At 47.7% G+C, this 13381-nt stretch overlaps 5 protein-coding genes across 5 annotated transcripts; 3 read left to right on the top strand and 2 right to left on the bottom strand.

The window, feature by feature from the left end:
- Nucleotides 1-108: 108 nt before the first annotated feature.
- On the top strand, nt 109-1246 carry EYB26_006058 (uncharacterized protein; the record flags this gene model as incomplete). The annotated part of the gene is made up of 3 exons (XM_054265334.1): nt 109-112; nt 176-517; nt 657-1246. 3 exons carry the CDS (start codon nt 109-111, stop codon nt 1244-1246), a joined length of 936 nt encoding a protein of 311 aa, XP_054121309.1.
- Nucleotides 1247-2137: 891 nt separating this feature from the next.
- EYB26_006057 (uncharacterized protein) lies at nt 2138-3725 on the top strand (the record flags this gene model as incomplete). The annotated part of the gene is made up of 3 exons (XM_054265333.1): nt 2138-2561; nt 2631-2936; nt 2989-3725. The coding sequence occupies 3 exons, from the start codon at nt 2138-2140 to the stop codon at nt 3723-3725; spliced, it is 1467 nt and encodes a 488-aa protein (XP_054121308.1).
- Nucleotides 3726-5424: 1699 nt separating this feature from the next.
- Nucleotides 5425-7204, top strand: EYB26_006056 (uncharacterized protein; the record flags this gene model as incomplete). The annotated part of the gene is made up of 3 exons (XM_054265332.1): nt 5425-5457; nt 5522-6210; nt 6268-7204. 3 exons carry the CDS (start codon nt 5425-5427, stop codon nt 7202-7204), a joined length of 1659 nt encoding a protein of 552 aa, XP_054121307.1.
- Nucleotides 7205-7485: 281 nt separating this feature from the next.
- On the bottom strand, nt 7486-9435 carry EYB26_006055 (uncharacterized protein; the record flags this gene model as incomplete). The annotated part of the gene is made up of 3 exons (XM_054265331.1): nt 7486-8612; nt 8660-9246; nt 9314-9435. 3 exons carry the CDS (start codon nt 9433-9435, stop codon nt 7486-7488), a joined length of 1836 nt encoding a protein of 611 aa, XP_054121306.1.
- Nucleotides 9436-9715: 280 nt separating this feature from the next.
- Nucleotides 9716-11312, bottom strand: EYB26_006054 (uncharacterized protein; the record flags this gene model as incomplete). The annotated part of the gene is made up of 2 exons (XM_054265330.1): nt 9716-11143; nt 11217-11312. The coding sequence occupies 2 exons, from the start codon at nt 11310-11312 to the stop codon at nt 9716-9718; spliced, it is 1524 nt and encodes a 507-aa protein (XP_054121305.1).
- Between the last annotated feature and the right edge of the window lie 2069 nt (nt 11313-13381).

Genomic DNA, 13381 nt, shown 5'->3' with positions numbered 1-13381 from the left:
TGCGACTTTCTTGTCCATTTATTTTCCATATTTTCTGCTTGCAATAGTGACGGCAAATTCGCCTCATTTACTGGAGTCAATGCCTTATTGGGGCCGCCTACGCTCATCATGGGTGAGTTTTAAAGAATCTTCTTCAATCTGCGATACAGCAAGACTGATAAAAACCCTCGCATAGCAACATCCATTGCCGGCTGCCAGAACAATGGCAACTACACGGCTCCGGATGGACTCAACTTCACCATGTACTGCAACGAAAACATCGCCGCCGCAGCATACAGTACCAGTGCACCAACAACCGAAACTAATCTGACTCAATGCATGAACACCTGTTCCCAAGAAAATTATTACTGTTATGGCGTCGTCTACCAACAGTCCAACAGCTCATGCTGGGAATTAACGAACCGGACCGCATCAAACGAGGCCAATCTTGAAACCAACTCGAAAATGGCAGTTTGCGCTCGCAAATCAAAACCAGTTGAGTCTCGCCAATATCTCATGTCCTTATGCAAACAATTCGGTACAAACGTCGTCGGCTGGTGTTGATTTCACGATCAAATGCTCAATGGAGGTCTCAATGGGCTATTACTGTCCCTGTTCCTCGAAATTGTGTCCCACACACGTCGATAGTCTCGAAGAATGCATGGATATCTGTGCAGCAGCACACCCATTGTGCAAATCGGCGTCGTGGAACCCTGGTATGATTCATGGCTATCAGAATTGTTACTTGAAGACTGCGAGCCAGCCCCTACAGCAATTCGGTCAGCCTGCCCAACCCTACTTTCTTCACACGGCCGTCATAAATCTTCCAACTCTTGCGCAGGGATGTCCTACCAATAAGAATTATACTAGTACTGCAAACGGCAAAGATACCGCCTTCACGATTTCTTGTGGTCAACATGCTACTGGCGCTACCAATCTTACATTTTCGCACCAGCCAAATATCACAGCATGTATGGATAGTTGCGCTTCATACAGTGACTGGTCAGCCTGCGAGGCAGTAATTTTCGATCCCAGTATGGCGATCGGATACGACAACTGCCAATTGCTGAACTCTGTTACTCTGGTCCAAGACACGTCGAACGTAAACTACGCGTCAATGGTCAGTTCCAACTCTTCAGATGCGTCTGGCGTTCCCTCTTCTTCGTCCGGTCACAATAGCAGCAAGGCCTGGGTTGCCGGTCCCGTCATTGGCGGTCTTGTTGTAATTGCTCTCATCGGTCTAATTCCCTGGTGGTGGAGCCGATGAAAGAAGAATACTCAGACAGCCGCAGCTTCGACGACCGAACTTATTCCCGAACGGTCTGTATACGCACCATCGACCCAACAACGAGGAGCTGCTGAAGTGCCGTCAAAGTCGCCCACTGACCGCCCGGTTCATGAAATGTCAGCTGCGGACGGGAGCGTGGTGCATGAAATGCCTGAGTGATTTTTTTACCTTAACGATTCCCTTGAATTCTTAGCCACATGCATTGTATATACCAGCATTGTATATTTGTTAATTTATGTCCTGTATGTAGGTTTAATCGTAGAAACAACATTCAACAGTTCTAGTCTTTAGCTTAAAACAGGTTCCGCTCTTCCAGCGAGTAGACCTTATTCAGATTTTGGTCAAGTCAAGAATGTGCTCTCAAGGACGGAAAGGCAAGGCAGATAGGAAGGGGAGCTAGGGACACCGAGCACAGTGAAGGGAGAAGGAGGGATGAGGGAGCCGGAAGGGACTGGGTTATAACATCCCAGTCATATAGGATATTCAAGCACAAAGTCCTTGATCGAATCGAGGCAAGGTAAGCGCTAGGATGAAGCTGTAGTCAAACAGGAACAGAAACAGATCTAATGAGATCACGTGTCACCAGACGAAAGCGGCGAGTCTTGGCACCGATAGGGACGGTGAGTGGGCCAACTCTGAGACCACTACTAATCCACCAGCCCGCCTCCGCCTCAGTCATTCCCTCAGTCAGCCATCAGTCCATTTGCCTTCTGCCTATTATCTCCTCCATCTTCTCCTCTACTTTCCCATACTCAATCATCCACGACTGCAGCGTTTCTATTCATCTTTTCCCCTCGTTCTCGTGTCCATACCGAACAACCCCAGCACACTCTCGCGCTGTCCCACCCGACCGCTCTTCATGCAACAGTAATGCCCCCGCCCGATCCGGCCCTGTTGACGCCGGCCATGGCGTCACCGACTGGCTTCACAACATCGCTTCGTGTACACCCTCAAATAGATACCAACATAGACATGACCCAATTTGCCCAGCAAGCAGTGTCGACGGGCTTATCGCCGTCGAATCCAGATGTAATGGCCGAAGTCGCCGCCTTCTCTGGCTCGACCGGGAGAGGCATTCTGATCGGCATCCTTTCGGCTTTGGGCTCTGCCGGAGTCGCGATCGTTGTGCTTACAATTATTGTATTTTTTAAATATACTCGGCACGGCCGTATCTTGCTTGATCGGATAGGAAGACCAGGAGAGTTTGATGATGAAGAGGCATTTGCTCGCGAGGAGGCCGAAGCCTTGGAGACGATGGATGATCTTCCTCGGGCGGAGTATCTTCGAGCCAAGGGTATGTGATTCTTATCAAAGTGATATCTTCTACGGTCTAAGCAGAAGCCTGTCTAACTATTGTTCTCAGCTTTCATCCAAGCGAATCCGCCCGAAACCATGCACACTGATATATCGTTATCGCAATTCCTCGCAATACAGGAAAAAGGAGTATCGGCTTGGGAATTTGAGCCAGAGTTGGAAATAGCCAACTGCTTTGTCGAAGGGCGAACCGAGATCGAATTCTTTGACTCCGAATGTAGCGTTCAGACCAACCTACCAGTGCCCAAACAGAACGAAGTTTATTACTGGGAGGCGAAGATTTACGATAAACCAGAGTCAACCTTGATTAGTATTGGGATGACTACGAAGCCATATCCTTTGTTTAGACTACCAGGTATGTTGTTTTCCCCCAAAATATCTTGAGATGTTTGGCTAATCTTGCGTAGGCTTCCACAAAACTTCAGTCGCATATCTATCTACTGGCCAGCGAAGGTACAACCAACCATTTAAAGCACCAAATTATGGCCCAGAATATACTCAAGGCGACGTCATCGGAGTGGGCTATCGCCCGCGATCCGGTACACTATTCTTCACTCGCAACGGCAAAAAACTAGAGGATGTAATACACGGCCTCAAATCGCCCAATTTCTTTCCAACAGTGGGTGCGAACGGACCGTGCACAGTCCATGTGAATTTCGGCCAGATGGGATTCGTTTTCATTGAGGCTAACGTTAAAAAATGGGGCTTGGCACCCATGACCGGCAGCCTTGCACCACCACCGCCTTATGGAAGTGAACAAGGGAGCATCCTTCTTGAGTCTGGTCGCGAGACCACAGCCCCTGTCCGCGGTTATCTTGATGCTGGGTATCGAGGTTCGCGATTAATCGCACCGACTAGTCCCGGTCCGATCCGGTCACCCACCGACATTTCTCTAGCCCAGCTAGCACATATACCTTCACATGAGGATTTTGGAGAAGGCTCTAGCCGGATCAATGTGGGCGGTGCAGAGGATGGCTTATATATTACAGTGGCTAGTCCGCCTCCAGAATATTCAAGCCCAGAGTCCAGTCGAAATAGCTTCAGCTCGGATCACGAGGACGGAGATGCGGGTCATCCACCGGGATATACTGCCGTGGCGGCCGACGAAGAAGAATATCACAGTCATCAGGACGAACAACGATGATCCGCTGATATGTCACTTCCCTTTCGCTTATTCTGTCTATTTCTCATTGCATTCACGACTGGTTCAGTCGTCTCTCAGTCGTTTCTTCCCTCTGTCTCTCGTATCCTGCGGTCATTGTTGCGATTCCTAAAATTAGCGGTCATGGATGGCGTCTTGTCTTGTTTTTCTTTGGAGCTCTGATTTTTTGTACTGATTATATGTTTCTTGACTTGGCTTGGGCTGGCAAGGATGACTTATGGATACCTTGGGTCTGGTTTATTGGGTTCCCCCCTGTTTTTCTTTTCTGTCCATCTAGAAGATTCCCCATCTCTTTTTTTTTTCATTTTTTCATTTTTTAATCAACTTGGCGGGTTCGTCAAGATATGATCGCATTCGTTCAAGCACATGGTGTGTGACTGTGCTAGTTATCACGCGTCTGCTTATAAGCACTGCAGTTATATCCATGGATGTGGTATATACACATATATATATATATATATATATGAACTGATTCATGATCTATCGCATCGAAACGTAGTCCACGAGATCTTCTGATCTTATCACATGGCATGCACTAAGCCGTATTCAGCTACAACAGATCCTCGCACCTGATTGGCCACTAGGGTCAGCTCCTACGTAAGTGATGATTGATCCATTCCTTCTCCAGTCCGGGGAATCCTCATCCGTTCGAACGATCCGTTTTATCCACACCTCGAGTGAGTATTCGATTTTGACTCTTGCAGGATTTCGTTTGTTTGCTTGCTACACACCCCGTGCGCGAACACAGAGTCAGCCTTGTCTTGGTGCTTCCGCCTTCTTTCATTGTTCCAGAATATTGCCTAGAGCTGGTCCGCCTCTTCGGACTTTTGCCACTTTCTTTCTTCTCTTTCACTTCCTCTTTCTTAATTCCGTTGCCTTGGGGTTTTCTCGACTATTGCCAATTGACCCATTACCTAGAGATCGGAGTGGGATCTTGGAAATTTTTGTGTGAAATTGTGCTTTTTTCTCCTTCGGACGTTATTTTGTTTTTTGCTGTGTTCGCTGGACTTGGCTTAGCGTCAAGCCTCGTTCGTACTTAAGTATATCCGTACATTGATCATTGATTGTAGTGGACGATGTCACTACAGGACACAGCAAGCGATTGAGGGCAGTCACTACATATTTGATCTGTGCCTTTTGCTCCAAGAGGCTCTTTTCAATATTTAAGTTTCGTCCTGGCGACTACTCGCGACACTCCGAATTTCGAGAGAGAGAGAGAGAAAGAGAGAGCAATTGTTCTGTGCGACCAGCCGGCCTCTGATCTCCGGCCACTACGGTACCTATTACCGTACAACCAACCGGCTCCTTTTGACATCCTACTCCCATGTCAAAGCCCCCGGTTCAACATCACTGATCCTGTTACTGCCGACGTCTCACCTAGCATATGCATGCATGCAAATCAGTAACGCATATGTATTTGAATATCTGCAGTCTACCTAGGCACGGTGATTGTTGGCTTTTTTGGCCCCGCGGATTTCCCATCCTTTTGCAACACTGCGTCCCGTTCTAGCAAACGACGAACCCCAATCAGAACTCAAGCCCCAGGTCAGCTAAAGTGTTTGGTGGTCATCCCGAACTGGTAGATTTTAGCGACCACTTTATCTCTTTTCCTACTTAATTAAATTGCGTCTTTGAAACGAAACAAGCGGAGGGACGGTTTTCTGATATAGAATTGATGGAGATGGATGATCCGGCTTTTCAGGTTATTGTTCTGGTATGTCTTATACGATACGTTGCCCTGTGAATATGTGACAAGGATAAGGAACTAATTCACATAGGGTCCAACTGGAGGTCCAAAAGAGGACGCTGTCACAGGACTTTTGGTCCGGTCAACTTCGACAAGTTGGTCCAAAAGCTCAGTCGTTGCAGTAGATGCAGGAACTCTTCTGGCTGGCATTGTTCGGATTCTAGACCAAACCCTCACCACCGATGAAGAGGGTAGAGCAGCCGTGAACGATGGGCCGTTCGTAGGATTGCAACCTCCTCATAAGTCGTCACACGCAAATGCTGCTTACATCTTTCGCGAGGTGATTGCCTCGGTGCTGATCACGCATCCGCATCTAGATCATCTCTCTGGATTGGCTATAAACACCCCAATTGTTGAGGCAAGTAACGGTCCAAAGACAGTCGCAGGTCTTCCATCTGCAATTTCTGCAATGAAACATCACATGTTTAATGATATAATTTGGCCGAATTTGTCTGATGAAGATGGTGGTGCTGGCTTGATCACTTACCAGAGACTTGTTGAAGGTGGGAACCCACGTTTTGGACGGGGAGAGAGCCGGGGTTATGTGCGCGCATGCGAGGGTCTTGTTACTAAATGTCTCAGTGTGAGCCATGGTCGGTGTAAGCAGCGGTATGATGCAGAGTCTGGAAGACATCACCGGATAGGCAGTGCTGTATTCGCTCCCGATCAGATGGTAATGTCTACTGCTCGAAAGTTGTCAATTGATCAATCTGATGGAGCGTAAGTGCTATTTCCTCTAACTAACCATTGAGAAATATTACTAATACTTGCGTTCAGCATGTATTCGCCAGCGCGTTCCCCACACTTCGCTCCAGGTCTGGGAGCTACCCCCTCCAAAGACACCACCAACTGGGGCGTCGTAGAAAGCTCGGCATTCTTTATCCGAGACGACAAAACCGGCAAGGAAATCATCATCTTTGGCGACATTGAGCCAGACTCGGTATCTTTGGAACCTCGCAACAAGCGAGTATGGGAAATTGCCGCTCCGAAAATAGTAACTGGTTCACTACGGGCAATCTTCATCGAGTGCTCATACAACGATGCTATCGACGACGAGACTCTTTACGGCCATTTATGCCCTCGACACTTAATTGCAGAGTTGAAAGTCCTCGCAAGTAAAGTCGAAGAAGCGAGACCCGATCAATCCCAACAAGAGGGTCAAAGACGAAGAGGTAGATCGAGTAAACGCAAAAGGAAAGATTCCGACACTGCAGATTATGCGCGCGAACAGCCAGTGAGTCCCCACTCAACACACCAAGTTACGACCCATCTCGCAAAACCGAGAGATACTGGTGACGTGAATGATAAATCGCCCATGTCAGGCGGTCGAACAAGTGTATCAACACAAACACCCGATGGAGGTAAAAATGATTATTTTGGCAATGATATCGACGATGCCCCAATAACAGACCGATCACAATCGCGACGGTCAAATGCTCAGAAACATCCCACCATTGGCATTGACGGAGAACCAGAAGATGAACTCGAGCGCGACGGGGGCTTCTCAAGGCCTAGCGTGCAATGGACAGACTCAGAAACTGGACCACCGCCTTTAGTAGGTTTCAAAGTTTTCATTATTCACATCAAAGATACCCTAACCGATGGCCCGCATCCGAGTGAGCGAATACTAGAGGAGTTGCGCACACAAAGTGATGAGGCTGGGTTAGGTTGTGAGTTTCATGTACCATTTCAAGGGGAGGGTATTTTCATTTAAACTTTCTTGTTTTGATACTTCCTTTTTTTTATAGACGGGTTTGGTTATCTGGGTGTATCTTTAGTTTCATTTGGAGTTGTGAGATATCAGGCTGCAACGTCTTGTTTTCTAAGGTTTAGAGGAAGGTGTTGGATTTGTTTGCGGTTGGGGTGTCTGTTATGATTATGATGATGTGTACGACTTTACGGGCGTTGTCTACCCTCGGCGAAAATTTTAACCATTTGGTTTGTGTCTTTACAAACCTCACTTGTGAATATCAAAGAACTACGAGATGTAGGCAGCTACAACTTGCTATTATTTGAACCACTCATCTTCCTCTCCGCCTCTCCCACAACATCCACCCACGCCATATCATCTCTCCCCTTTTGCTCAACAACAGGCGTCCTCAGTCTTCCTCCAACCTCTAACGCACCAGGTACATCCGTAGTATCCCTCACAAAACTTAACAAACTCTCTTCACTACCCCATTCCCCCATCGCCATCACACCAACCGGTATCCCCGAACCATCAACATATCCCGCTGGAAAACTGATGGCAGGACAACCCGTGAAATTCGCTAGCCAGACGTACTCCATACTCCTTGTCGATGTCAACGCATCCATGACACCATGCGATAAATCTTTTGCGCCGCCTTTGATTTCGTATCCTGGTATTGCCACGGTTGGGGTTAGGATCAACAGACCCGGGTGAGTTGTAAATAGATGTGCAAGATGAGACATGAGTAGACTCCGCAGTTTTTGAGCAGCGACATAATCTGTCCCCGTGGATTTACTGCCACTGACGGTTATGAGCACTTTGGTATGAGGAAGCAAAGAATTCACGTCTGATGCTGGGATCCCAGCAGCGAGTTCGGCGAGGATCGTGAGAGCATGCGCTTGTTGACCTTCGGGGAGGTAGGGGATTTCAATGTCGACTATGTTGTAGCCCTTTTGGTTTTCGAGGTGGTGGATGGTTTGGTCGAATATTTTTCGGACAGAGGGCTCGGAGCGATCGACCCATGCTGGGCATATGCCGATTGTCTTGGTGCTGGGGGCAGAGCGTATTTCTGTAAGAGGGTTTGGAAATCCGGATGCAATGCTATCGGCTTCGACGGAGGGCGGTGCAGCCATGAGCCGGTATGCAAGTGCGAGATCGTCAATGCTAGAAGCCATGGGTCCATAGACGCCTACACTGGGCGCTAGTGATGGTGTAGGTGCAGCAGAGATGCGGCCGTGGGTTGTCTTGAGGCCGTAAACGCCGCAATATGAAGCTGGGATTCGAATAGAGCCTCCACCGTCGGCACCGAGGGCAATTGGAACGAGACCCGTAGCAAGGGCATAACCCGATCCTCCAGATGAACCGCCGCAGTAGTAATTGCGATTATAGGGATTTCGAGGAGTCCCCGTATTAGGATTGTTGTTTGTCGTATCTATTACATCAGTTCTCGCCCGCGAATCAGACAATACGAATACTCACCAATTCCAATCTCATGCATAGTCGTCTTCCCAATAACAATAGCTCCCGCCTCCTCCCACTTCTCCACACACCAGGACGTCACATCAAATCCGTGCGAGAAATCAAGCTTACTGCCAAGCGTCCTCTTATAACCTTTCAAATGCACCTCATCCTTAACCGCAACAGGGACACCATCCAACGGACCCAAGGGTTTACCATCTCTGTACCTCTTCGTTGACGCTGCCGCCGCAGCTCTGACTATATCAATTTTAGATTCCAAAAATCCAATAGCATATTTACCCGGGGGGGTTGTGTCTCTCTGTATCATGGGAAGTAGCGTCTCAACCACAATGGTCGGCGTCAATTGACCGGATAAATATCGCTGGTGATAATCTGCCGACGTCCAGAAACCCGCGGAACTAGATCCACGCTGTTCTTGAGGGGACGGAAGCGTACCCAGCGATTGTTCGGACTCATTGCTCACTATAGGTAATACTGTGGGGTCAAGTCGCGGTGGATAGGAGTTGAGTATGTTCTCTGCTTTGCGGAAATTGGTCAATCCGCTGTTGTGCCATAGATGGTTTTGGAGGAATGCTAGATGGTGTATGCTGGAGTATTTGTTTATATTAACACATGCGCGTTTATTAAGGTGCTATATTGTGAGAGTCAACATACACAGTTGCGCCAATGCTCAAGGACGACCCTCGAAGGACCGGCAATGCGAGGTCCTCCTTTTTGTATGGCTCTTCGGGCCCTTTGCGGGCTGTCGGATAATTCAGAAAACGAGAAGCAGTCATTATGAATATCTTATCAGCCTAGGTTGTGTTATCATATACTAAAGGTTTGTGAGACGTGATGTTGCGAAAGCAAAGTTCAGGCGACGTTGGAATTGAATTATCGAACAGAGGCAATCACATGCAAATCTGACATTGTCCAAGCTCTCGCAATCAGCCAATCGGCTTCGCTATCGATACTTTGCTTATTTTGCGGGGAAATCTAGAGGGGAAATCTAGACCATTGATCTTTTTGAATGTATTTATACAATTTTAATAAACTATATATCCAGCAAACAAGCTACTATATCTTCAATTTCAACCCTGAAACCTGCAATCCAAGAGCAAAAGCAGTGACCAAGGCCATATAAGCGATCAAAATACCCATTGACTGCCATGCGTTCGCATCCAGGGTATTGAATGACAAATTCACTGCCCCGGTAAGCAAGTTTGCAATCAAGAAGACCGCCAGACCATTCTTGTTGAATGCTGCCATGATGGGGCTTGTTGCGAAGATGCTTTTCTCTGCCTCCGTCTCCCTGTCAGTAGCTTTGTACACGGATGGGAACAGTAATGTTTCTATGAGACAGAATAGGAAGATCTGCGCATTGTTGAATGCAGATACCCAAAGGACATAAGGCATATTTGCCAAACGACGCGATACAGGAATACGGGCACCATATCCCATAGCTGGCGTGGAATTGAATATGAATAGTACTGTCCAGCCAATAGCAGCAATAGCTAAAGAAATCAGCGCGCGCCTTCTAGCGTGTTGTGCTGAAGAGGTTTTGTTGTCGGCTGTGCCTCGAGGGATAATCCGTAGACCACTAGCACGACCAGCGAGAAAGATAGCGAGGTATCCGATAAAGGAAAATACACCTTCACGGTTTTTGGAAAGCAAGTCGGGGCCGCGTGGCGAGACCAGAATATAAGCTTTCAGGTCCGTAGATTCCAGCGCGACTTGATAAACCGTGATTGTAAGCAGAGCCAGGATCTCGTATGACCGGATGATGGAATACAGCGAATGAAAGATCTCCACGAAGGGAGGCAGGAATGCAAGCGTGAAAAAGAAATTCCAGTGTACGCCATATTCTGTTACATGCTCCGCATAATCAAGACCCTTCACGCTGTACAAGCGTATCAAGCCGAGTACTAGTAAAGGTATGGAATGTCGAGATGCAGCTGCTAGTCTCCGGAATAAATTCGACTGTTGCGATGCTCCCGCAGCTTGGGCCTTGAGGATTGACCGGGCAGACACGACGCCAGCTGAAAAGACAAATGAACCTACTCCCAGATCCATAAGCGATGTACCCCAGTTCTCGACTTTGGCGAATCGGCGAGGAAAGATTGGAAAGTCCACGGCGAGGATGGCACTGCATGTTACCACCATCATTGCGGCTCGATATGTAGTTAGAAATGGGTGCACCGGAGAGGATTCTGGGCCTTGCTTCCCATTGTCCGATTTATTAGGCCCGGTCGCATTCTGTTGTTGATTTGGCCGCGCGGGCTTCGCTTGTTTTTGCCGTGGACGAGCCGATCTGGAACTCAGGAGGATAAAAACGACGGGAGTAAGCAGAAGTATATTCAGGAGAAGAGGGGAGGCCGAGTATAACGTCGTTGAAAAGAGAATGGCGCCAACATTGAGCAGAAAATCGACAAAAAACGCGGTGGGGGTATATGGAGAAAAGAAAGAGAGACGTGACTGCAATGATGACCACAATAGCGCCGACACCTAGAATGAAGGTCTTGTTAGCTTTTCAGGGAAATTCTTCTTTTAACAATAAAAATGTTGAGTGTCAACGCACTGACGCCACGAGAGCAACTGTATTGATCTCGTTGATATCCCCACCGGAAAGATTTGACACAAAGGCCTCTTTACGAGCTTTGTAGTCTTGCTCCATGATATAGTTTAGACCCGTTGGTCTAAGTTAAATGAGTGTAGGAATTCAATGAGGCATGAAGCTGTGCGTTGGGAGAAGGACGTATGATATGACGTGGGAGATGCCAGGTGTTGGATTTGGTGCCAAAAAAAGAAAGCTTGGTCAGGCGCGTGCCGATTGGCTCTTGCTCCCTGCCCAACAACTAACCTCACCAAAGTCACCTCCGGCATTTTATTCCTCTTCTTACACAATCTCAGGAATAATGATGATATTAATAATGGGTATATCGCTTATTTGGAAGTGAAGGAAAGATGCCGACTCGAAGGTCTCGCCTGACATTTTCTTCAACCACGCTGTGCACATTGTTCGAAGCGCGTTTAAATCCGGTTCCCCAATGAGAAGACTTGATCGTGGGCTTGATCTGACGAAGTGCAACTGCTGCACCAAAACGTGAGGACAGAATACTTCGCCAGCTTTGTGATGTCTGCTACGTGCTACTTGGCTCCAGAGGAAGCGCCTGTCTGCCCCGTCGCGCCGCTTGCAAACGCCAAACCATAAGACAATGCGCTTGTCGAATGATGGATCATAATACGGCGGCTTATTCATAATAAGAAGGCAATAAAGTGCCCCTTGGAAGGATGCACTACTACGCTCAGGGAGGAAGGTGATAAGCTCTGAACACACTGGCCGCACTTATCCGACCACACTACCATTACACTCGCGCTCCGATCCAAGGCTACTCTGGCGTCGTTCGCAACGCCAACGGTAACACTTTGCTTTTATGTCGCTTGACAATGACTGCATAAGCATTGGTAGCTGTTGATATGTAGCGTTGTAATGAAGTCCTCATATCCTGCAGCTGCGTATCTCATGTCTGCAGTAACTGGGAGATTCTACAAAGAGCATCTACATAAACATTCTATGGGGACTTCCACTTGCGTTGAGAGTTGCTAGTCGGCGTTTGTCACACTTTGATAAACAAATTTGGCGCAAGTAGCCGATTTGGAGCTGCGTATCAGACCTCCTACTGGGCAAAACCAGGGAGGACTTAGGGTTCCACAGCCACGTGACTATCCACCATGTTTGATACCAGGCCCAGATTGATATCAACTACGTGTCTATTTCTCTATATACAGGAAGTGAGGGTATTTGGGCGATTTGAGATTCCATTGGACAGAAAACAAGTCATTAAAATCCCATGGGATTGTTGTATATGTCTGTCTCCTAACAAAAGGCTAGATGCCAGGGTGACATCTGGGAGATTACGACCCTCGCTTGGCATTCATCTGGCAGATCCCTTTCCGACATGTCTTAGCATTTTCCAGGGCTGTGGGCAAATAGCAATGGATGCAAAACAAGAACGGCCGCCCTTCGAACCCAAGCGTAATCGAATTTTCCTCATTACCAATGCCAGATCTTCCAGACACATCATCCAACGGCACTCAAATCATTAGGTTGTCCAAGATAGGGTTAGGATGAAGAACTTATAATAAAGACGCAAAACTCATTCCAGTCAGCCAGAGTTGGGTGGCAACGGTTGACGAGATCTATCAGCGGATGATGTCTATCGGTGTTGACTTTGCTATCTCACCATCTTCCACCTCCCGAATCCCCCATCCATGTCGCAGTTAATTTCGACCTTCTTGGCATATTCAGCAAGGAGGCGTCCATGGAACGATATATCACAAAATGTGACAGCAAGTATAGAAGACCACGGCGAGTTCATACAAGGATTTAAAGGGTATTCGATGAAATGATTGAGTCTTGAATGTGAAGGGATGCACTTGCTCAGGTTGTAATCTATGTAAGAGGCCCAGACTTCCGTTTTCGGTGCTCGACTCGGGTTTATTTTCTTGTCTTTGCGTGGAATTCATTTCAGATACATTACAGCAGACTCGGACAATGGTAAGCCGTGTTACAAAACGCAATTGCAAATCAGTGATTCTGGGGTAGGAGCAGCAAGGTAGCCATAAGATGTCTTCGAGTGATGAAATAAGGGGATTTAGATCCCACACGACCACTTGAGAGTCTCAGAAACATCTCAGTTCAACAGAACGGTTGATGAACTTGAGCGGAGGTCTGGAGTGCCG

Source organism: Talaromyces marneffei, chromosome 4, assembly GCF_009556855.1.
Source record: "Talaromyces marneffei chromosome 4, complete sequence".
Lineage (NCBI taxonomy): Eukaryota > Fungi > Ascomycota > Eurotiomycetes > Eurotiales > Trichocomaceae > Talaromyces > Talaromyces marneffei.
This window is presented reverse-complemented; position numbering and strand designations above follow the sequence as displayed.